Source organism: Leptodactylus fuscus, chromosome 7 (genome assembly GCF_031893055.1).
Source record: "Leptodactylus fuscus isolate aLepFus1 chromosome 7, aLepFus1.hap2, whole genome shotgun sequence".
NCBI classification, from domain to species: domain Eukaryota; kingdom Metazoa; phylum Chordata; class Amphibia; order Anura; family Leptodactylidae; genus Leptodactylus; species Leptodactylus fuscus.
The window spans coordinates 151,509,870-151,534,477 of NC_134271.1; the positions used below are offsets into that span (position 1 = coordinate 151,509,870).

Genomic DNA, 24,608 nt, shown 5'->3' on the forward strand with positions numbered 1-24,608 from the left:
TTGCTACAGTCCCAATCTCAAAAAATAATTTGCTGGGTGGAAGCCAATGTTCAGTTTATTACAACGGTACATCTGAAAGGCAAGGGAAATATAGTGGCAGACTTTCTCAGCAGAAATTACTTAGAGCTGGGAGAATGGTCGCTAAATTAGGAAGTGTTTGCTCTCCTCACCGAAAGATGGGGGTATCCAGACAGATTTAATTGCATCAAGAAAAAACATGACAAGCTGATGAGCTTCAGCACGGCCTGCTGACATCTCCCCACGCCAGTGTTACAGCATTTGCCGCTAGTAGCTGGGGTGGAGGTTGCAGCGTAGTAGGGTTTCAGTCTACTACTGCCATGAATTTTGGCCTGGGAGAGGAGATAGGCCACCCCAGTTTGCACCCGGGGACCAGACTCCACCACATTCACCCTGCCTGTCATTAACGATAAGCACTGCAGCATCCCTGACCACAGGCGCTTGTCCATGTGTCGGTGGTCAAGTGGACCTTGCAGCAAAGCGCAGAGCTCTGGGCCCGACTGATGTTATGGGACACATACAGATGCAAGGCAGGGACAGCACACCAAGAGAAGTAGTAACAGCTAGGCCCAGCATAGGGAGGTGCCCCAGCTGCCATCTGCTGACAGAAGGCCTGGGTATCCAGAAGCATAAACACCAACATCTCCAGGGCCAGCAGTTTATCGATGAGGCTGTTAAAGGCTTGGGCATGGGGGTGGGTTGTGTTGTACTCTGCCTGCAATGAAAAGCCTGGAAGATGTGGAGTGGCTGGGAAGAGGCGCATGATGGTGCAGGCCAAAAGGGCGCATGAGGGTGAACTCCCCAATGTGTCAGAGACAGATGTGTAGGTGTCCTTGCATCATATACTTGCACCATACTTGGCTTTGGAATTTAATTTTGTTCCAAAAAGTGGTTAAGACAGCGATCCCTCAGCTAATCCCGTTACACTGTCTATTGACAACTCCAGCACTGAAGTTACCATCTGTGGAAGTGGACCACCACTTCTAAGATCCCAAAGGAAGTAGGCAAGAGATGTGCAGTGCAGAAAAAAAGATGAGAAAATAAGTGTAGGCTGTAGATCACAGAGGGATCGGAGAGGACAGAGTTGGGGTCGGCCAGGTATTCCCACAACATGCGCCTATACTTGTCCTTCCTGGTGACACTAGGCCCCTGAGTGGCAGTAATTTGTCCAGGGGGGCCATTAACGTGTCCCAGACCTAGGAATAAGTCTTTCAACTGGGTAGAGTTTTGCATGCCTTTGCTTCTACCCACTGTTTTTGCTGCTTAGCTTCCCTCAACATCTACACTGCTTTCGCCCCTAAACATCACCCCAGTTTATTCATCTGCTTCTACCCTGTTTTTTTGTTGAATTAGCTTCCCTCCACATCTACACTTCTTTAGCCCCTAAACACCACCCCAGTTTATGCCTTTGCTTCTATCCAGGTTTTTTGTTGATTTAGCTTCCCTCCACATCTACACTGCTTTAGCCCCTAGACATCACCCCTGTCCATGTGGGGTCGGTGGCCTCGTCATCCACCAACTCCTCTTCCAATTGCGCACTGTCCCCTTACTGCAAACCGCACATGACCACAGCTTTCCCTGATGGCAACTGTGTCTCATCATCCTCAAACGTCGGTGGCGGGTCCACAACCACAAAATTGGAAGGAAATGGTGGATGCTGCAGTATTTCTAACACCTGTTCCTGGTGCTCAGGCCTGGTCTGTGTTGTACCCTGCACTCTGCTGAACGCAGCTGCCATATCCGAAGTTGTGCTGAGCGCATGCTAATGTTTCGTGTCCACTGCAATGGATGGGATAGGATTTCACATAAGTCTGCCACCCATGGCCACTCATGATTGAGCAACTGAGGGAGCTGACTTTGACGAATCCTAGGGTTTTGCAGTTGATACTCCATCAAAGGTCTGTGCTGCTCACACACTCTGCGCAAGAGATGATATGTTTAGTTCCAGCAGTGTGGAGACGTCGCACAACAGCCGTTGTTCAGGCATATACCGGCGTTGTAGGAGTGCATAGAGGCTAGCGGCGGCAACTATAGACTTTCAAAACTATCCGCACAAGCGCCGTACTTTCACCAGTATCTCAGGAACATTGGGGTACTTTTTTAAAAAGATTAGCAGCAATGAGTTAAAAACGTGGCCCAGGCATGGAACATGTTGCGGGCTGCCAAGCTACAGAGCCAATCCCAGGTTACGGCCATTATCACACATGACAACATGCCTGGGCCCAGGTGCAGTGGCAAAAACCACATTGCCGTCTCATCGAGGATGGCATGACTCACTTTGTAGGCAGTGTGCTGTCTGTCCCCCAAGCTGATGAGCTTCAGCACGGCCTGCTGACGTCTCCCCACACCAGTGTTGCAGCGTTTCCAGCTCGTAGCTGGGGTCCACGTAACGGCGGAGGAGGAGGGTGGTGTTTCAGCCCTCCTCCCAGGAATGTTGTGTGGGGAGACAAGTCAGTCCACCACATTTTGCGACCCAGTCCCCGCCTCAAGTACATTCAACCACTGTGCCAAGATTGAAAGGCAGCGTCCCTGTCCGCATGCACTTGTCCATGCGTAGCTGGACAGGTGGAACTTTGTGCAAAGCGTTGAACTTAGGGACTGACTCATGTTTGGTGAAAAGTGCTGGTGTGGACGGCACATTGAGGTGGCGCAGTAGACACTCTGCCCAAAAAGGGCAGAGTGTCCACAAGCCGGGACCCCAACATCTCCCGGGCCAGAATTTTTGAGATGAGGCCGTTAAAGCCTTGGGCATGTGGGTGGGTTGCGCTGTACTTTAGCCTGAAATGAAAGGCCTGGGAGATGGGGAGTTGCTGGGAAGAGGCGCATGATGACGCAGGCAAAAGGAGAAGTGGCAGGAAAAGGATGAGGGTGAACTCCCCAAAGTGTCAGAGATAGATTTGGAGGTGACCAGGATGGTGGTCTGGACTGCAGCGCCAGCACTGTCAACGGTGGGACAGGCAGTGGCCGCAAGGCCAAACGACGATTATCCTGCTCTTGCTCTCACCCACTGAGCCCAGGGCTTGCCTTCCAAATGATAGCACACGCAAGAGGTGGTGAGGTTTCTCTCTGCAGATCTCCAACTCATGTTAGACTTGCAAAGTGAGCAAACTGCACTAAATTTGTCATGTAACTGACATGTATATGATGGGTGTATCCATTGTCTGTTCATTTGGGTGAAAGTCAGCCTGTCAGCTGACAGACAGCTGTACTTATCGGTGATGATGCCACTGGCTGCGCTGTAGATCCTTTCAGATAGCACGCTGGCAGCAGGGAAGGACCTCCAAAACGAACAGCGCAAGTTCCAGCCACAAATCACACTTGGAGACACAATGAGTGTAGGGCGCAGGGGGATGGGAGAGGACAGAGCTGGGGTCGGCCAGGTAGTCCCGCAACATTCACCTATACTTGTCCCTCCTGGTGACACTAAGCCCCTCAGTGGCGGTAGTTTGCCCAGGGGGTGCCATTAACGTGTCCCATACCTAGGGAAAATTCTTGAAACAGGAGAGTTTTGCATCTTTGCCCTTGCTGCCTATGGACATCCCTTTGCCTCTAGCCACCTTTTTCCCTGCTCCCCATGCCAGTGTTTTAGCATTTGCCGCTAGTAGCTGGGGTGGAGGTTGCAGTGTAGTAGGGTTTCAGTCTACTGCCATGAATTTTGGCCTGGGAAAGGAGATAGGGTATCCCAGTTTGCACCCCGGGACCAGACTCCACCACATTCACCCTGCCTGTCCTTAAAGATAAGCAGCATCCCTGACCACAGGCGCTTGTCCATGTGTCGGTGGTCAAGTGGACCTTGCAGCAAAGTGCGGAACTAAGGGCCCACCTGATGTTGAGTGACACGTGCTGGTGCAAGGCGGGGACGCCACACCGGGAGAAGTTGTGACGGCTAGGGATGGCATAGCGAGGTGCCGCAGTTGCCATCAGGTCCAGGAAGGCCGGAGTTTCAACAAGCCGGAACGCGAACATCTCCTGGGCCAGCAGTTTAGTGATGTTGGCGTTCAAGGCTTGCGCGGGTGGTTGGTTAGCGGTGTATTTCTGCCGGCGCTCCAATGTCTGAGAGATGGTGGGTTGTTGTAAAGAAGCGCCTGATGGTGCCTTTGATGGTGCAGGAGAAGGAGATAAGACAGGAACAGGGGAGGATGAAGGAGAAGTCAACAAAGTGGTGGAGGCAGATGAAGTGATGTCCTGGCTCGTCCTCTGGAGTGCATCGCCAGCACTGTGAGCAGAGGCAGTGGCATGAACGGCGGGCGACATTTGTCCTGCCGTTGCTGCCTGCCACTGATTCCAGTGCTTGGATTCCAAATGACGGTGCATTGAAGTGGTGGACAGGTTGCTCTTCTCAGAGCCCCTACTCGATTTCGAGAGGCAAATTGTGCAGACAACACTATATCTGTCCTCGGCGCATTCCTTGAAAAAACTCCACACCTTCGAGAAACGTGCCCTCGAGGCGGGAGTTTTTCGGGGCTGGGTACAAACTGGAACATCTTGGGGGATTCCGGGTGTGGCCTGGCTTCGCCTAAGCTGCTGACCTCTGCCTCTGCCTCTAGCTACCCTTTTTGGTGCTGAACCTGCCTCAACATCCACACTTCTTTCCCCGCTTGACATCCCCCCTGTCCAGGTGGGGTCAGTGTCCTCGTCATCCACCACCTCCTCTTCCAACTCCTGTCTCACCTCCTCCTGCACAATGCGCATGTCAACTGGCTGCCCTGACAGCAACTGCGTCTCATCGTCGTCATTGAGGGTGGGTTGCTGGTCATCCACCACCAAATCAACCGGAGATGGAGGAGACTCTAGTGTTTGAGCATCTGGACACAGATACTCGTCTGTTAGGTCCGTGGAATCGCGAAATGGAGGGGCAGGTTGCGGTACAGTCAAAGGAAGGGAGAACAGCTCTGGGGAGCAGGGGCAGTTGGGGTTATTGTTCTGGGAAGATTGGGAATTTTGGGTGGAAGGAGGACAAGACTGTTGGGTAAAAGGAGGAGAGGAGGTAGAGGCTGACTGGCTGGTGGACAATGTGCTTTAAGCGTTATCCGACAGCCATTGCAAGACCTGTTCCTGGTTCTCGGGCCTACTAAGGTTTGTACCATTCAGCCTAGTTAATGTGGAACTTTTGTGCAAAGCGCAGAACTTAGGGCCCGCCTAAGGGCCAAAAACACTGCTGGTGCAAGGCTCTACTCATGCCAAGGGCCTCAATCTCTGCTGGTAGCTCAGCTTAAGGTCCTGTAACTTTGTTTGGAAGGGCTCATGTTAAGGGCTAGAAAAGTGAATTTTGGAAGGTCATACCACATCACACACACACACACACACACACACACACACACACACACACACACACACACAATGACAGATGTGGGTGAGGACTAAAGGATTTCCCATTGCCTATTCCATCTGTGGTTGTCATGGTTTAAAGGGGTGGTTGTTACTGTTTGTTGAGCTTAAATTGGGGTTTGTGTCCATCCATTTGGGGAGTAAAGAAGGTTTCCAGGTATTTTCCCACTTTGATAGAGGTTTTTTGGAATGTGTAAAGTGTGTAGTTGTTAGGCTGTGATGTTGGGGTAATAGAGGGTCTTTGGTGTGTTAGATGCCCCCAGACATGCTCCCCCTGCTGTCCCAGTGTCATTCCAGAGGTGTTGGAATCATTTCCTGTGGTGTGATAGTGGACTTGGTGACCCTCCTGAGACGGATTTGGGTTTCCCCCTTAACGAGTATATGTTCCCCATAGACTATAATGGGGTTCGAAATCCGTTCGACCACTCGAACAGTGAGCGGTTGTTCGAATTGGATTTCGAACCTCGAACATTTTAGTGTTCGCTCATCTCTACTTATGACTGAAGTATTTTAAACACAAATACTAAATACTTTCATCCCGAAGTATTTTAAATAGAAATACTAAATACTACTTCAAAAGTATTTTAAAAATACTAAAATACTTGAAAAATTTTAACAAAAAATTTAATAAAACAAAAAATGGAACACTTGAACATAAAAAAATATGTGGGGAAAAATATGCAAAAGAAGCTAATTTACTGTATTTCATGACATACCGGTAAACATACAGTAATATATTCCCGATCGGATATTTTTTTTAAAAAACAAGTAAATAACATGTTAAAACCGTAGAAATTGTTCATTTTTATCATTAATAAATCAACAAGTTAACGCAGCGTGGGCGAGATTCTCGTCAATTCTTGTGAATCTCGGGACACGTGAGAAAATTTTTTGAACGTGTTTTACTTGTTTTAAAAAAGGATATTACTTTTGTTTTTTATCCTTACTAATTTGTGTGTTTGGATGTTTGTGAGTTTGGATGTTTGTTCCTCAATCACGCTAAAACAGCTGGACGTTTTTTTCTGAAATTTCACCCACCGCTACATATTGGCCAGGAAGGATACATAGGCTACTTTTAAAAGTGGATCACTCACCACAAATCGCCACCGCACCCGTCCAAAGTTGTCCCCAGGTCTGCTCTCGGCCCTGCCATGACGTCAGCGCAGTAACTTACACGACACTCCAATTGGTCCATGACAGTGTGTGGGCGGTATAGAGAGCCAGCACCGCGGCCCCATAGGCTTGCGGTGCGATGTGGGCGTGACCTGCGTCCGCGCACAGTCTGCATAAGATGGCGGCGGCATGTGGCGACCGCCGCTGACAAGCCGGCCGGCTTCACATTTACTCATGCCGGCGCAGCAAGCAGCAGCGTTGGCACACTCTGGAGCTGAGGGCACCTGCTCGTATGTGACGAGTGGCGCAGAAGAAGGCGGCCGCACGCAAATCTCTGTCCGGTGTATGAAGCAGCAGAGCCGGCAGCCCTAAGCCGGGCAGCCGCACATATCCAGCTACTGTGCGGACGGAAGCACACACAACACTCCGCACACATGTCGGCTAATGTGTTGGCCGCACACCTCCGCAGCCTTGGCATGGTAAGAGTAGACGGAGCTGGGGGGGGCGGAGATGGGGGTCGGAGACGGAGCTGGGGTTGGTGGGGGGCAGAGATGGAGCTGGGGGGGAGGGTGTCGGAGAAGGAGCTGGGGGGTCGGAGAAGAAGCTGGGGGGGTTGGTGAAGGAGCTGGGGGAGGGGGGTTGGTGAAGGAGCTGGGGGGGTTGGAGAAAAAGCTGGGGGGGTTGGAGAAGGAGCTGGGGCGGTTGGAGATGGAGCTGGGGACGGGGGGTTGGAGAGGGAGCTGGCCAAGTCCACAGGAGTGGGGTAAGAGGGGGGCTGCCAGCAGCCGGGGGTCCCACTAGAGTGGGAGGGGCCCGGTCGGGCGCAAGGAAAGGGGCGTGGGGGACCACGGCCTGTGCTGCAGGTGGTTCGCGCAAAGGTCAGGGGGACGCGGACGAAGTCACGGGTATAGCTTATTTTTAGAATTATATTAAATTATTACGGTAATTTGAAATCAGCTTTTTATTTTCATTTTTAATAGTGTGGTAAAAAATAAATTGTCCAAAAAAAAAAAAAAGGAAAAGGCTTTTATCACTTTCAGCTCACGCACCCCTAAACCGTACCTCCGGTTTTAAAAATTTGCTTTGGGGTTGGGGATTGTAAAATAAAAACCAAACCATGATGTAATTAATTAACTTACCCTTAAGTGCTTAAGGACGTTGATTTGACCCGTGATGACAGCCCTTGCAGTAAGCATACACTTTTTGTCCTGCCCCTGCCGCTTCGGATTTAGTCTTGTTAATTTTGAAAAAAGTTCCGTCCAAAATTGCAGGGAGATGCGGGTCTTCGAGATCTGAATCATTGTCGGTTGCGTCCCCTTCATTGGTATTACAATTTTCCTCCATTTTTGAAGTAATTTTACGGAATGGATTACGCGATCGGGATGATTAAAAACTAGAAATAAATCACGCTTCACTACCTGGCGGACTTGCGTCGCTGGAACGCGCTGGAATTTTCCCTCTTCTAGTCGCACCTCACACGAGATACGAGAAACGAGAGTGATGATGTGACTCACGCTGTTGTTGTTTTTTTGTTTTTTTTTAAGTGTGGTGAGGCAGGTTATTTAAATTTCAAATTTAATTTGTTTTGAATGTAGACAGAAATTAAAATATGTAAAATACTTCCTAAAAGTATTTTAATTACAAAATACAAATACCTGACAAGTATTTGAAATACTATTTTAATTACTTGTATTTTAAATACTCCCGAACACTGGGTACCTTATATGGGTGATCCTATTTATAAAACCACTGAGGGGGGGAGGGTGCTTTTAATCTCTGTGTTCCTATTCCTATAAGGGTCAAGGGTCAATCTCTCCGGTTTTGGTGCTGCCATGGTGGATCATGAAACCGAATTATTAGTAAGGCGTAATTCTACCTCTCTTTTCTTCATTCACTTCATTTTGTTAATTGACTAAAATAAACTATTAACCCTTCTTTATCTAAAAGCACTTCCCTTTCTTATTTTGCAGCATTAAGTCCACTCTGCCTAAAACTTTTGCACATTACTGTAATCCCACAACATATGGACACAACCTTAGAGTCACAGCAAAATGTAAACTGTTTTTTTTACATGAAAATATATATTCCAAATTCAGTGTCTCTGCCCCCTTTATGCTATGATGTCCTCATATAGATTTGCATAGGAGACATAACAGATATATAAAATAAAAAAACTATTTTACCGAAGACGCTTCAATTTAGGAAAAGCTGGTGCGAGTTTTTTAAATTCTTCAATGTCTAAGGAACACCAAAGCAGATCAAGTTCATCTATATGTGTGCAGGTTTCCATGATGAATGCCAACACTGTGCAGTCTAGGGCCGACATTTGATTTCCAGTAAAGCCAAAATTTGGGAGAGATTGGAAAGATTCTTGAACTAGAGCCTTGTTCCGAGTTTCAAAAAGATAGTAAAATATCTGGAGAAAATTTTGCTTTCCGTCTTCAGTTTCCATTAGACTCTGTTCAACAATGAGGTTCTTCATCCAAGTGATAACATCTCTGGAGGCCTGAGCTACTTGTTTGTCCAGGTATCCAGTTAGTATTGACCTGGTGGTGCCGTCTGATAGACCACACAGGAAGCGGAGAAACATCTCACCACGTCCATCAGGATAGGATTTGGCTTCTTCTAGTGATTTCTGTAACTTCTCTGGAGAATAATCAGTATAATGGACCAAGGCCGAGAAGAATTCCTGAACAGTGAGATGTAAGAAGGAATAGGTCACAGGTTCCTCCGATTCCATCAGAAAACTTGATAAGAGCTTTGACTTATTGTCCACATAGAAAGAATCCAGATCTCGATCCTCAAAAATAATCTGCTGATTCATGACGCCATGTTCTGCCATCCATCCGATGGACTGCAGGATCTTCTGAGCGTCACTTTTCTCCAGGCTGTGATTGGACATAATGTTGGCGACAAATATGGCAAAGAGTTGTGTCACTGTTCTGGGTAATAATGTCACCTGCTGGTCACTACTTGTTGTCTGGAAGCTCCTGGATAATACAGTACAGATGATCCAGCAGTAGGACGGGAGGTAACAGAACGTGTACAAGGTGGCATTCTCCTTCACATAAGTAAAAGCCTTTTCTGACAGTTCAGGGTTGGAGAAGAAATTCTCAAAGTAAATCTGTCGTTCTTCTGGAAAAAACCCAGTGATTTCTACTATTCTCTGAAAAACACTACAATCAATTGACGCCAGTCTGGTTGGGCGACTGGTCATTAGGACAGAACAACCAGTAAGAAGAGACTTTCTCACCAAACTAACCACAATCTGACCACAATGTCCGAGCTGTTTAGGATGAGAGCACAAGTCACGTGATGTGAAATCCATTGTATGATTGCTTTCATCTAATCCATCAAATATAAAGAGAAGTTTCTCTGGATCTTGTAAGATGTTCTCCAGCTGCTCCTCCAGATATGGGTACTGATGAAGGATCATGGTCTCCAGACTAACCTTATCCAGTCTGTTCAGTTTTCGGAATTTAAAGAAAAAGACAAAAGAGAATCTTTGATAGAGATCGCCCTTCACCCAGTCATAGACAAACTTCTGCATCAGTGTGGTCTTCCCTATGCCGGGCACTCCGCTCACCATTACCATATGTGGTACAAGTCCGGATCGGTGGCACCAACGGAACATCTTGTTTGGGGAAAGGTGTTGTAATTTATTTTGCTTTTCCTTTAAATATTCCTCATGTCTTGCCCCGGTCTCTATGAGCTCATTCTTAGAACGTTCCCTAAAGTGATCAGTGGAGACAATGATGAGGTTCACATAACGTGTAGGGAAGGAGAAACTTTCCTCTTGCAGGTTACATCCCGGAGGTTTGTTCTCTATAAGATGGTTCGTATTCTGATACAAATTCGCTTTGTGACTGTTCAGGGCATCTATGAAAATAATAAAATAAATATGAAAATATGAAGCTGAAATAATACACTTTCTGACATTTACATAGTAACATAGTTAATAACCTTATAGAAAGTGTATAGACAATATATATATATATATATATATATATATATATATATATATATATATTATTCTGTTTTCTGTATTTGATAATGGGGATGGTCATCTTGCCTGAGTTTCTCGTCTATGTCACTGAGGTCTATGAAAGTTTTCTAGACATGCTCTCTGCAGGGAGGAGAGTAGATCTTCTATTGTCACCCTGTCTGTGATGTAAATGAGGTGACTGCTGCGTTGAAAACCCCTACAGAATTGCCAGGTGTCAGACATGGGCAAATTGGTTTGTAACATACCGGATCTGACCTGAATATTCCAAACTGTGAACTTTTAATAAAACTGAACAAATGGTGATTTGCTTCAAACAAACAAAAATGGCACGCTACGAAAAAAAATGGCCGCTAACAGAAAATACAGAGCAAACATGTCTGTATGACTCAGACGCTGTCTGTAACATTATAGCAACATCTGCTAGCCTCTCAGTCCCCGCCTCTCATTTTCTTACGGTGTGTGATATAATATGTTGTATAAAAAGCTTGTCCAGGGGGCAGAGCCTGACCATCGATGGTGATGGTGCGCTGAATGCATTGACAAGCGGTGAGAAATGAAAGCTCATTATAGTCTATGGCAGGGGTGGGCAATTAATTTTCCCATGGGGCCGCATAAGAAATTGAAACTATTCTAGAGGGCTGCTGCAAATTCAGCTCCACCCACTTCTATGTTGACTCCACCCATTCTCAATCATCTTTCCATGTGCCCCCACAAAGTATAATCCTCCTACAGTCACCCGTACATTATATGTCCCAACATTGTAATGTTCCCTTCCAACTGTCCCGCAGTATTAAGTCCCTCTCCTGGTGCCTCAGTTTAAACTGGGGGAAACTAGAGGGGATATGAAACTGGAGCAGCTGGAGGGGAAAAATAAATTAATGGCAGATAAAGTGGGACATTAAACGGGGAGGGGGGGGCAACTAGAGGGTCACATTAAACTCGGGCAGCTGGAAGAAGACATTAAACCGTAGGGGTAGCTAGAGGGTGACATTAAACTGGGGACAACTAGAGGCAGACAGGTCCCCCTCCAGATACCTCCACTGTTTAATGTCCCCTCCAGTTGTCCCCAGTTTAGGTGCCCCCTTCATCTACTCCCAGTTTCATGTCCCCCTCTCCATTTCTCCCCAGTTTCATATCCCTCTTCATCTGCCCCATTTCATGTCCCACTTCCATCTCTCCCCCAGTTTCATGTTCCCCCCTCCATCTCTCCCCCAGTTTCATGGCCCCCCTAAATCTGCCCCCAGTTTCATCTTCCCCCTCCATCTCTGCCCCTAGGTTACTGAGACACAGACAGACATAGACACACACGCACACTCTCCACCATGCATCTCACATCCCCTTCCCTCCCCTCTCAGTACCTTAAGACACACACCACACATCTCCATCTTCTTGCACTGTCCAGCCGAGAGTAAGACACGCCCCCTAGACACGCCCCCCTAGTCAAGCTATGCGGGCCGGACTGAATCAGTCAGAGGGACGTACATTGCCCAGGTCTGGTCTATGGGGTCTGTGTAGTCTATGGGGCCCATCATAGTCTATGGGATCCGTGTGTTTTCCGTATGAGTTATGTGGAGAGGAAACAAGTTTATGAACTACTTTTCTCTTTGCATGTTCCGTGTGGACACCGCACGGAAAACACACGGACCCTATTCTAGCCTATATGGTCCGTGTTCTTTCATAGTCTCAACGCTTGTCAATGCGTTCGTTATTCTGTTCGGGGGAACTGAATACTGAACAGAGATGTGAACCAGGCCTAAGAAGGTAAGGGCAGAAGGTGAGAGGGGAAGGCCGTAGACACAAGATTGCAGGGGCTCTGGGCTAAGCCATAGTAGGTGTCAGGTGTTCAAAGGAGGGCAAAGTGACAGAAAGAAATGGCTGGATAACCAGGAAAAAAAAAGCTTGGAATCGCAGAAAATGTATAAAAATCTAAAGTCCTCAATTGCTGATCGAGCTGAAAAGATGACTTCCCAGAAGACTTAGGTCTCTTGAAAGCAAATGACATGGAAAAAGAAAAATTGTGTTTGTTTTTTAAATGGTTATTATGCAAAAGTAGCAAAACAGAAAAAATAAATCTTTACAAACCTGTAAAACATTAGTATCAGGGATTGTGGCCTGATACATAGAACAGATGTGACTTTAGAGAGTCCCGTCCCAGGCCCCCATATAATATAATGATTAGAGATGAGCGAACAGTAAAATGTCCGAGGTTCGATATTCGTTTCCAGTAGCCCCTCAATATTCCACTACTCGAATTGAATATCGAACCCTATTATAGTCTATGGGGGGAATATGTTCGTTTCAGGGGTAGGCAACGTTCGATCAAATTATACTTACCAAGTCCACGAGTGAGGGTCGGGCTGGATCCTCCGAGAAGTCTTCTCCTTTCAGCGTCCCCCCAGCATCTTCTGGCTCTTCATTCACTCTGTCAGGCATCGGGCCTGGGCAGAGCCGACTGCGCATGCCCGCACTACAAGCAGGCATGCGCAGTTGGCTCTGCCAAGCCCGATGCCTGGCAGAGTGAATTCAGAGCCGGAAGACACCGTGGGGATGCTGCACGGAGAAGACTTCTAAAGGTAGGAGAAGAACCAGCGTTGATTGGCCGACTGTATAGCATTCGGCCAATCAATGCTGGTTCTGCATCAAACTTTTCCATTCGAATAGCGAGTGGTGCTCGATCGAGTACGAGTATTTCGAATACCGTAGTATTCGATCGAATACCTACTCAATCGAATACTACTCGCTCATCTCTAATAATGATTAATCTACATTCATGGAACAGATCCTCTCTAGAAGAACTCTTTCAGAAGCCCCTGATTCCGTAAATACCGTATACTGCTGCAAGAAACCGCACAGTCCTCAGGTGCTAAGTCAGGACTGGATACGCCATCATCACCTGCATTTTCCCAGGCTCAGGGGCCAGCTTTACTCTCCTCACTATAACTCTAGTGGTATACAGGAAACCAATTGGCATTGCAAAACTTTCTGCCTGCCACCCCAACACCAGCTACTCCACAAAGACTCAGAAGTGGGATTCCTGACCCCCTCCTCTCCGGAGGATTTTCAGATTGTCTAGATGCCTAGATCCAAAGAGGTCATGGGAAGAATATGCAAATCTGTCTTCCATGATGTAATTGGGAAGTCAGTTGCTGCCTCAGTGTTGCAAACCAATAGAGGGCGCTCACTGGAATGTGCAAGCCTGTCTTCCCTGATGTAATTAGGAAGACAGGATTTCAGTGAAACAACCCAATAAAGGCTGCTCCCTTTAACATCATGCTCGACCTTCCAAGAGGCCTTTGGTTTGCAATGACGCTGGGATTATTACCAGGTATAGTCTCTCAATTGAGGACGGCCGTTTCGATGTACTTGCATCTCGTCAGCTTGATGTAGAGAGGACTATAACCTGGTAGAGGTGAAAGGCTTAGACAGGGTTAAGGGGATATTGTCACTCCTTAGGGAGAGACCACCATATAGGTGTGTGGAGACTTATTAAGCCTTTAGCACTCCACCTCGCAAGGAACCATGGGAAGAATATGCAAATCTGTCTTCCAACACTGAGGCTGATTTGCATATTCTTCCCATAGTCCCTTGCGAAGTGGAGTGCTAAAGGCTTAATAAGTCTCCACACACCTATATGGTGGTCTCTCCCCAAGGAGTGACAATATCCCCTAGATCCAAAGAGCTCATTTACATGTTAACACAGTCAGTGATATCTCAGCGATAGACGCCCCGATTCTAAAAGGTAAAACACCATTTGATTCCGGTGACCTTTACATTTAGCTGTTGTTGATCCTGTAAGTATAGGACCCCTGAGCACTTACATTCCCACACACTTACCACTGAGTTCTGTGGTTAGTTTGTGGCCATCTTTATCCAGATTTATTTCCTGCACCAGTTCGTCACCTAATAAGGGAAAAAATTTTCAGTGATAACCAAAACAAAGAATCAGATAACTGTGAAGTGGAAGGAGAATGATACAAGGTTATCACAACTGTAATCCAATAAAAATCTGAAAAGTGTGATGTGCAAAAGTCTTCAGCCCCCCTATATCAATACTTTGTAGCGCCACTGTTCACTGCAATTCCAACTGTAAGTTTTGTGGGCTCGGTCTCAGCTTTGGATGGAGCATCTGTGAACAGAAATTTTCATGTCTTGCCACAGATTCTCAATGGAATTTCAGTCTGGACTGTGACTGGGCCATGCTAACCCCAGAATATTCTGTGATCTAAACCAGTCACTGGGGCTTGGGTTGGAGGTTTCGGGTCATTGTCTTGCTGGAATCTCTTTCCCATTCTCAAGTGTTTTGCAGCCTCCAGTCTCAGGTTTTCTTCCAGGATTGCCCTGTATTTAGCTCCATCCATCTTCCCATCGTATCTGACCATCTTCTCTGTCCCTGCTGAGAAAAGCCTCCCCCAGCATGATGCTGCCCCCTATGTGTCACAGTGGGGGACAGGGTGTTCGGGGGATGAGCAGGGTTACTTTTCCACCACACTCAGCGCTTTGCATTTACGCCAAAAAGTTCAACTGGTTTCCTCTGACCAGAGCACCTTCTTCCACATGTTTGCTGTGTCCCCTCTGTGGCTTGTGGCAAACTGCAAATGGAACTTCTTATATCTTTCTTTCAACCAGGGTTTTCTTCTTGCCCCCTACATAGAGGTCAGATTTGTGGAGTACACCACTTCTGGATGTCCTGTGGACAGATTCTCCTGTACCTGAGCTGTGGATTTCTGTAGCTCCTCCAGAGTGACCATGGGCCTCTTGGCTGCTTATCTGACCAGTGATCTCCTTGCTCGATCTGTTAGTTTAGGTGGATGTGTCTTGGTAGGTTTGTAGTTGTAGAATACTTTTTCCATTTTTGGATGATGGATCGAGCAGGGCTCCTCGAGATGCTAAAAGCTTGGGAAATGTTTTTATAACCTAATGCTTCTTTACACTTCTCCACAACTTTATCTCTGAGCTGTCTGCTGAGTTTCTTGGTCTCCATGATGCTGTTTGTTCACTAGTGTCCTCTGACAAACCACTGAGGTCTTCACAGAACAGGAGTATTTATACTGAGACTATATTACACACAGCCTGACTCTATTAACTCATTAAAGGGGTTGTTCAGGATAAATTGAAAATTAATCCCTAAACGAATCCCCCTCCCCATGTCTAACTTCTAATTGATTTTTTTTTAACCCCTTAGCGACCTTTGACGTACTATTACCTCATGGGCGCTAGGTACTTAGCGCACCATGAGGTAATAGTGCGTCATGGCTATTCCGCCCGCTCACTACCTGAGCGGGCGGAATTGGAAACGAGTGAGAGCTGTTACTGACAGATCTCACCCTTTTCCATAACCTTCAGTAGGTGCTTTCACCGATCGAAGGTTTTAACCCCTTGATTGCCGTGATCAAACATGATCACGGCAAACAAGCGGTTTCGCGATCTCCCCCCTCGGCACCCCTACGGCGAGATCGGGGGGTGTCGGTATCTCTATTATGTAGCCTGGGGTCTGGTTAGTGACCCCAGGCAGCCCTGAGCCCCACTTACCTCTTTCATCCTGCCGGGGTCTTCTGGAAGCGAGTCTGTGCCGTCCGCACAGCTCACTTCCTGTTTGCAGAGTGAGACATGTGGAGCCTGTGTCTCACTCTATAATAGAGGATTAGTGATGAAATCATCACTAATCCAAGGGACACATGAAAAAGTTAAAAAAAAGTGTTAAAAAAAAAGTGTTTGAAAACAATTAACCCCATAGAGACACAGCCCAAAAGTGACTTAAGGACCAGGCCTCTTTTTTCAAAACTGACATGTGTCACTTTAAATGTCAATAACTTTGAGACGCTTTAACTTACACAAGTGATTCTGAGATTGTTTTTTCGTAAAACATTGTACTTCATGTCAGTAGTAAATTTTCGACAATATGTTTTGTATTTAATTATGAAAAAATAGGAAATTTGGTGAAAATTTTGAAAAAAATGCAGTTTTCAAACTTTGAAATTGCAAGCCTTTCAAATAGAAAGTCATACTACCCAAATTTTTTCATAAATATAATTAGCCATGTCTCATATTTATGTGGCAATCAAATTTTAAGCACCCTTTCATTTTTTTCAGAAATTATAAGGCTTACAAGTCAAGCAGTAATTTTCCAAATTTTCAAGAAAATTTCCAAAACACATTTTTCAAGGGACTAGTTCAGTTCTGAAGGGAAATTGAAAGGCCTCTCTAATAAAACCCCCCAAAAGTCACCCCATTCTAAAAACTGCACTCCTGAAAGAATCTAAAACAGCAGCTAGAAAGTTTCTTAACCCTTTCAGCATTTCACAACAATTAAAACAAAATGGAGGTCAAATTTACATTTTTCAATTTCTGTCACTAATATATTCATTTAGCCCTAGAATTTACACATTTACTAAGGGTTAAAGGAGAAACTGCACCCCAAATTTTGTTACACAATTTCTCCCGAACACGACAATACCCCATATGTGCTGGTACCCTAATGTACGGGCACACGGTCGCTCTCAGAACGGATGGAGCGCTAATTGGATTTTGTAGGCCAGATTTTGCTAGAATACTTTTCAGGCGCCATGTCCCGTTTGCAGAGCCCCCAAGGTGCCAAAACAGGGGAAACCCCCAAAATGTCACCCCATTTTGGAAACTAGACCCCTCAAGGAATTTATCAAGGGGTATAGTGAGCCCTTTGACCCTACAGGAGTGTAACAGAATTGGCCCAACAAAAGGAAAAGTAACATTTTTTGCTATAAAATGCTGCTTTAACCCCAAATTTTGCATTTCCACAAGGGGTTAAAAGAGAAAATGCACCCCACAAATTGTCAAGCATTTTCTCCCAACTACAGAAATGCCCCACATGTGGACGTAAAGTGATGTATGGTCACACAGTGGGAGAGAACAATAGTTGGAGGGTAGATTTGGCTGCAATTGGTTTTAGTTACCATGTCACATTTGTAGAGGCCTTGAAGTGCCAAAACAGTGAAAGCCCCCAAAAATGTGACCCCATTTTGGAAACTAGACCCCTTGACTTCAGTGACGTCAGTGTTAAATTGCACCCAAGTATAGCAAACATTTGGATGCAGCTTGTATGGCAATAATTTATTATCCAGAAATTACTGCATAACCGGATGAAAGTAATTGTGTGCAGAGTACGTGATGGTATAAGGAGGCGATATTCCATGGAAAATAAATTCTAAAATTAATATTCCATGGAAGTGTGGTACAATCTAAAGCACTCCTTCATGCACAGGCCAGGTTTATCAGGGCAGGTGTCACACTGATAAATGGTGTCTCTCCTTATTCCTCTTTTGTAACACACTCTGCATCTTTTCTGAGTTTTCCCTTTTTTAGCAGTTTGGGGGACTTCACCGGGAAAATGTTGCCCTGGTACAATACGGGAACCTTGAGTTTCAGAAGTACTGGGGCCTGGCACTTCTAGGTCCCCAAATATCAGGGTCTTGATAATTGTCTCCTGAAACTCAAGGAAAGTTCCTGTGTGGCCTGCACATCGTGATAGCACGTAAGAGTTATACAATGCCATCTGAACCATGTGCACGACCAGCTTTTTGTACCACACTCTTGTTTTTCGCATGGCACTGTAGGGCTTTGGGACTTGATCAGATAGATCAACCCCTCCCATGTACTTATTGTATGCCAGGATGCAGTCTGGCTTGGAGACAGTGGTACTGGTGCCACGCAGAGGGACAGAGGTGCTGCCGCTGCCATTAGCTGTGGTCAGTACAAGGACATCCCTCTTGTCCCTATACTTGACCAGCAGCATATTCTCATTGCAGACGGCACTACTCTCACCCTTTCTGAGGCGCTGCTCAATATGTGCCCTAGGGAGGCCTCTGAGATTTCTGCGCACAGTCCCACAAGCTGCAGTTCCTCTAGAACTCAGGGACCTAAAGAGTGGGATGCTGGTGTAAAAGTTATCCACATAGAGGTGATAACCCTTGTCCAGCAGTGGGTGCATCAAATCCCACACAATTTTCCCACTAACTCCTAGGATTGGGGGGCAGTCTGGGGGCTCAATCCTTGTGTCCCTTCCTTCATACACCCTAAATTTATAAGTGTATCCTGAACTGCTCTCACATAGCTTATACATTTTAATGCCATACCGTGCCCGCTTACTGGGCAAGTATTGGTGGAATTTTAGCCTCCCTTTGAAACTGATCAGAGACTCATCAATTGCAATGTTCTGATCAGGGATGTAGGACTCTGCAAATTTGGTACTAAAGTGTTCAATAACTGGCCTAACTTTGTATAAGCGGTCAAAATTTGGGGCATCTTGGGGCGGGCACTGGGAATTATCATTATAATGAAGGAACTTTAGGATACTTTTAGAGATGAGCGAACACTAAAATGTTCGAGGTTCGAAATTCGATTCGAACAGCCGCTCAATGTTCGAGTGTTCGAATGGGTTTCGAACCCCATTATAGTCTATGGGGAACATAAACTCGTTAAGGGGGAAACCCAAATCCGTGTCTGGAGGGTCACCAAGTCCACTATGACACCCCAGGAAATGATACCAACACCCTGGAATGACACTGGGACAGCAGGGGAAGCATGTCTGGGGGCATAAAAGTCACTTTATTTCATGGAAATCCCTGTCAGTTTGCGATTTTCGCAAGCTAACTTTTCCCCATAGAAATGCATTGGCCAGTGCTGATTGGCCAGAGTACGGAACTCGACCAATCAGCGCTGGCTCTGCTGGAGGAGGCGGAGTCTAAGATCGCTCCACACCAGTCTCCATTCAGGTCCGACCTTAGACTCCGCCTCCTCCGGCAGAGCCAGCGCTGATTGGCCGAAGGCTGGCCAATGCATTCCTATGCGAATGCAGAGACTTAGCAGTGCTGAGTCAGTTTTGCTCAACTACACATCTGATGCACACTCGGCACTGCTACATCAGATGTAGCAATCTGATGTAGCAGAGCCGAGGGTGCACTAGAACCCCTGTGCAAACTCAGTTCACGCTAATAGAATGCATAGGCCAGCGCTGATTGGCCAATGCATTCTATTAGCCCGATGAAGTAGAGCTGAATGTGTGTGCTAAGCACACACATTCAGCACTGCTTCATCACGCCAATACAATGCATTAGCCAGTGCTGATTGGCCAGAGTACGGAATTCGGCCAATCAGCGCTGGCCAATGCATTCTATTAGCCCGATGAAGTAGAGCTGAATGTGTGTGCTAAGCACACACATTCAGCACTGCTTCATCACGCCAATACAATGCAATAGCCAGTGCTGATTGGCCGAATTCCGTACTCTGGCCAATCAGCGCTGGCTCTGCTGGAGGAGGCGGAGTCTAAGGTCGGACCTGAATGGAGACTGGTGTGGAGCGATCTTAGACTCCGCCTCCTCCAGCAGAGCCAGCGCTGATTGGCCGAATTCCGTACTCTGGCCAATCAGCACTGGCTAATGCATTGTATTGGCGTGATGAAGCAGTGCTGAATGTGTGTGCTTAGCACACACATTCAGCTCTACTTCATCGGGCTAATAGAATGCATTGGCCAATCAGCGCTGGCCAATGCATTCTATTAGCGTGAACTGAGTTTGCACAGGGGTTCTAGTGCACCCTCGGCTCTGCTACATCAGATTGCTACATCTGATGTAGCAGAGCCAAGTGTGCATCAGATGTGTAGTTGAGCAAAACTGACTCAGCACTGCTAAGTCTCTGCATTCGCATAGGAATGCATTGGCCAGCCTTCGGCCAATCAGCGCTGGCTCTGCCGGAGGAGGCGGAGTCTAAGGTCGGACCTGAATGGAGACTGGTGTGGAGCGATCTTAGACTCCTCCTCCTCCAGCAGAGCCAGCGCTGATTGGTCGAGTTCCATACTCTGGCCAATCAGCGCTGGCCAATGCATCCCTATGGGAAAAAGTTTATCTCACAAAAATCACAATTACACACCCGATAGAGCCCCAAAAAGTTATTTTTAATAACATTCCCCCCTAAATAAAGGTTATCCCTAGCTATCCCTGCCTGTACAGCTATCCCTGTCTCATAGTCACAAAGTTCACATTCTCATATGACCCGGATTTGAAATCCACTATTTGTCTAAAATGGAAATCACCTGATTTCGGCAGCCAATGACTTTTTCCAATTTTTTTCAATGCCCCCAGTGTCGTAGTTCCTGTCCCACCTCCCCTGCGCTGTTATTGGTGCAAAAAAGGCGCCAGGGAAGGTGGGAGGGGAATCGAATTTTGGCGCACTTTACCACGCGGTGTTCGATTCGATTCGAACATGGCGAACACCCTGATATCCGATCGAACATATGTTCGATAGAACACTGTTCGCTCATCTCTAGATACTTTCAAACCGCTTCCTGGACATAGCCATTCGATAGATTGGAGTGTTGTGCAAGACGTCTGTACTCCAATACTGACGAATTTTAGGTTTTTTCACTATGCCCATATGCAGAATAAGACCCCAGAAAATCTTCATTTCTGCTGCATTTACTGGGGTCCAGTTCTGTGGCCTGGCATAGGAAGAGGTGGCATTTTGTTCCAAAAATTGTACGGCGTACAAATTCGTTTGGGCCACCATAAGATCTACAAACTCATCAGAGAAAAAGATTTTGAAAAAGTCATTTTCTCTGAAGCCCTCAGTCTCAATTTGTATTCCTGACCGGGCAACAAAGTCAGGAAGCTGAGGCTCATAATTTTCTGAGGGTGGGATCCACATGGGCTCTACAGGTGGGGCAACTAACTCAGCAATTGTTCTGGGGCGCCTCCTTTGGGGTTGCTCATCACTGGATGAGGAGGAGGAGGAGGAAGAAGAGGAAAAATAAAGGAATGAGGCATTTTCCTCTTCTCCCTCGCTGGCGGTATCAGTGTCAGAGGCCAGTATGGCGTACGCCTCTTCTACTGAAAACCTTCTTTGGGATGATTGGGACTGTTGGGACATTTTTGTGTGTGTGTGGTGTTTTACTTGAGTATATAAAACTTTATTTCTTGAAACTTTATTGAAAATTCAAAGTGTGGGGTGTGTGTTGTGCTTTAACACGTGTATTTGATGTAAAAAAAAAAAAAACCTGCAAAAAAAGTACAGATGTGATCAGTAACGTTTATTTGTTACTGATCACTGCGCTGAGTAGCACAAAGGAAAAAAAAAAGATTCTTTTCTTCTAACTAAAATTGAACTAATAAAAGATAAAATAGACGGAGCAGTCTATATATATTTTATTACTAAATCTAACTACAAAAAAAGTGCGCAAAAAAGTACAGATGTGATCAGTAACGTTTATTTGTTACTGATCACTGCGCTTTAGAAAAAAACTGAGTTTAGAAAAAAATTCTTCTCCTAGCTAAAATTGAACTGCAATAATACAGATAGAAGTGTGTATATATATATATATATATATATATATATATATATATATACACACACACACACTATATCTTTATTGCAGAAACTAACTAAAAAAAAACAAAAAAAACCCAAGAAGGGCTTTCCAAAAAAAGTTCTGCTGGTAAAGTGTTAATTTTACCAGCAGTTAGGAAGAAGGGGGAGGGAGGCTCTGTTCTGCACCCACTGGCTAGGTGCAGATTGCAGAACTTTTTAGGAGCTGATGCAGCCAGACGTGAGATCAGAGGTTGGTGGAGAGGGGGGATGGGAAGGGGATGGGAATGGGGATGGGAGGGTGGAGTGGCTGGGGGGAGATTTTTAGGAATGACAGGAGAGGGTGGCTGGCAGCAGCAGCGACGGAGCTCTGATCAGATCAAATATGTCACTGAAGACACGCAGCAGCAGCAGTAACGCACAGAAGGCTCACAGGGCAGCACGGAGGTCTACTCTGCTCGCAAGTCCCAGGGGAACTGACATGGGAAGCAAAGTGACCCCCGGTTAACACTGTCCTGCAAGCCTGCAATTGGTTGATCGGCCGTGACACGTGCCGATCAACCAATTGCAACATCTGGAGGGTTGGCGCCACTGTACGCCCCCCAAACACTCGAAAGGGATTGGTGGTATGTATACCTCCAATCCCTGTCACTTTTACTGACATCTGCCGGCGCAGATCCAATGATCTGTGCCGGAAAGCTGCCGGAAAGCTGAAATTTACCGATCTGAATAGATCGGTCATTTTCTGCGATCTAAGTGGCAGGGAGGGGGTTAAACCTCCCGATTCACGTGGAGAAGGCAGACAGCAGACAGCAGACAGCTGTCATGGACAGCAGCAACCTTCTTACAGTTAGCGTCTCTTGAGACACGGAGACTATTTATAACCATGACGTACTATTACCTCATGGGTCGCTAAGTACCAAGCTCCCATGAAGTAATAGTACGTCAAAGGTCGCTAAGGGGTTAATCCTATTAATATTATAAATGTGAAATGTTTGTGGGTTTGTGACTTTGGATGTTCGGATGTTTGGCGGTCAATCACGCAAAAACCACTCCACCGATTTGGCTGAAATTTTCCACAAACATAGTTACTACACAGGATTGCGCAATAGGCTACTTTTGAAAACAATAACCCACATATGTTTTCCACACGAACCCCACAAAAAACAAACTGACATCACCTTCTCTGCAATCTCACACACTTTGGACCATAGCAAGCCCCTAAACTTCACATTACCCCCTACAGCTTAGCCCCTAACCCCACACACTCACATTCACATATAATTTCACCCTCACCTTCACCATCCTGCAGGAGCATACCTCTGTCACTCTCTGGACCAGCCATGTTTGCTGACCCCCACCGCTGGGAGGATCCGCGCCACCGCCCACCACACTACTCCACTAGCTTCACAGGAGCATGCGCACTTTGCACACATACACAACGTGTTACTAGCACGCCACCATTTTGCGCCTCCACCTTAGGCCGCAGCACACAAAATCCTGCCTCCAGCCTTCAACAGTACCCGCCGCTATCACCTCCCTGCTGTTTCCTCTGCACGATCCATCCACCAGCCCGACACTGGTAAGTTCACGTACCACTCTAACACGGCCAGGACCTCTGCCCTCTCTACTCCGCTGTGCCAACACCTTACGCTCCATGATAACCTTACCCCTCTCCCTCAGTACCCTATCCTTCCACTTCTCCTCCGCAAACACACCTCCCAGTCACTTGCACCTCACTTCACCCCCCCTTGCTACGGCCCATGCCACTGATGTTCCTATGGTAACCCGCCGCCATAGCCGACGCTTCCTCACACACCACCGCTCACACTGCCTCTGCTCTTGGCCGTCATACCCTCTTGTACTACGGCACATGCCGGCACTTTCCGTCTGCCAGATGGCCGGTAGCCGTACGCCCACCATAGCCCTTCCCTTACACAATCGCGCATACACTGCGCTACCCCCTTCACATCTCCGGTTCCTGCCAACTTTGCGTCCTCCGCCACCTTCTCTTACCTGTCCCACGGCTCCCGTCTGTCCCTCGCTGCGCGAAGGCATCCTCCTTCTCATCTCCACTGCCTACACTGGGCTAAGCTGCCGCTGCGAAGGTTCCTATAGCAGTCGCTAGCTCTCCCACGCCTCTCACACAGCTCAGTGTGTCCAGGCTGCTGCAGGCTATGCTACGTAGCCTGCAATAGCACTGGCACGATTATGCAATACATAGCAATACATTACGATTGCAATGCATTGCATTGTTCAGGACACCCCTGCTGGTGTACAACGGTATTGTTGTCAAGCTGCTGGATGCAGCCTGCAAACCTCATTAGCATTAAAATGACACAGGTCAGCTCCTCGCTTCAGCCGCATGTGTCAGCGAGAGAGAGACGCAGCGGCGAAGCGAGCAGCTTCAGCCGCATGTGTCAGGGAGAGAGGCGGGCAGCGGCGAAGCGAGGAGCTGACCTGTGTCAGCTCCTTGCTTCAGCCGCATGTGTCAGCGAGAGAGGCGGGCAGAGAGCGGCGAGGGAGCGGAGGAGAAGGTAAGTTTAATGTGGAGGTGGAACGTGAATCTGGGGGCAGATGAAGGAGAGGACGGAATGACACTGTGGGCAGAGATGGAGAGGACATGAATCTGGGGGCAGAGATGGGGGACATGAATCTGGGGGCAGAGATGGAGGGACAGGAATCTGGGGGCAGAGATGTGGGACATGAATCTGGGGGCAGAGATGTGGGACATGAATCTGGGAGCAGAGATGTGGGACATGAATCTGGGGGCAGAGATGGAGGGGACATGAATCTGGGGGCAGAGATGGAG

The 24,608-nt window shown here is 47.0% G+C and overlaps 1 protein-coding gene across 1 annotated transcript in view; it reads right to left on the reverse strand.

Annotated features, from left to right (window-relative positions):
• Nucleotides 1–24,608, reverse strand: part of LOC142214639 (NACHT, LRR and PYD domains-containing protein 6-like) — a 55,515-nt gene that overhangs the window by 27,356 nt on the left and 3,551 nt on the right. Inside the window, exons 4-5 of the mRNA XM_075283577.1 lie at nucleotides 14,300–14,365; nucleotides 8,643–10,338 (exon numbers count right to left, since the gene is read on the reverse strand). Coding sequence (XP_075139678.1) covers nucleotides 8,643–10,338; nucleotides 14,300–14,365 — 1,762 coding nt within the window. The remainder of the gene's footprint in view (nucleotides 1–8,642; nucleotides 10,339–14,299; nucleotides 14,366–24,608) is intronic.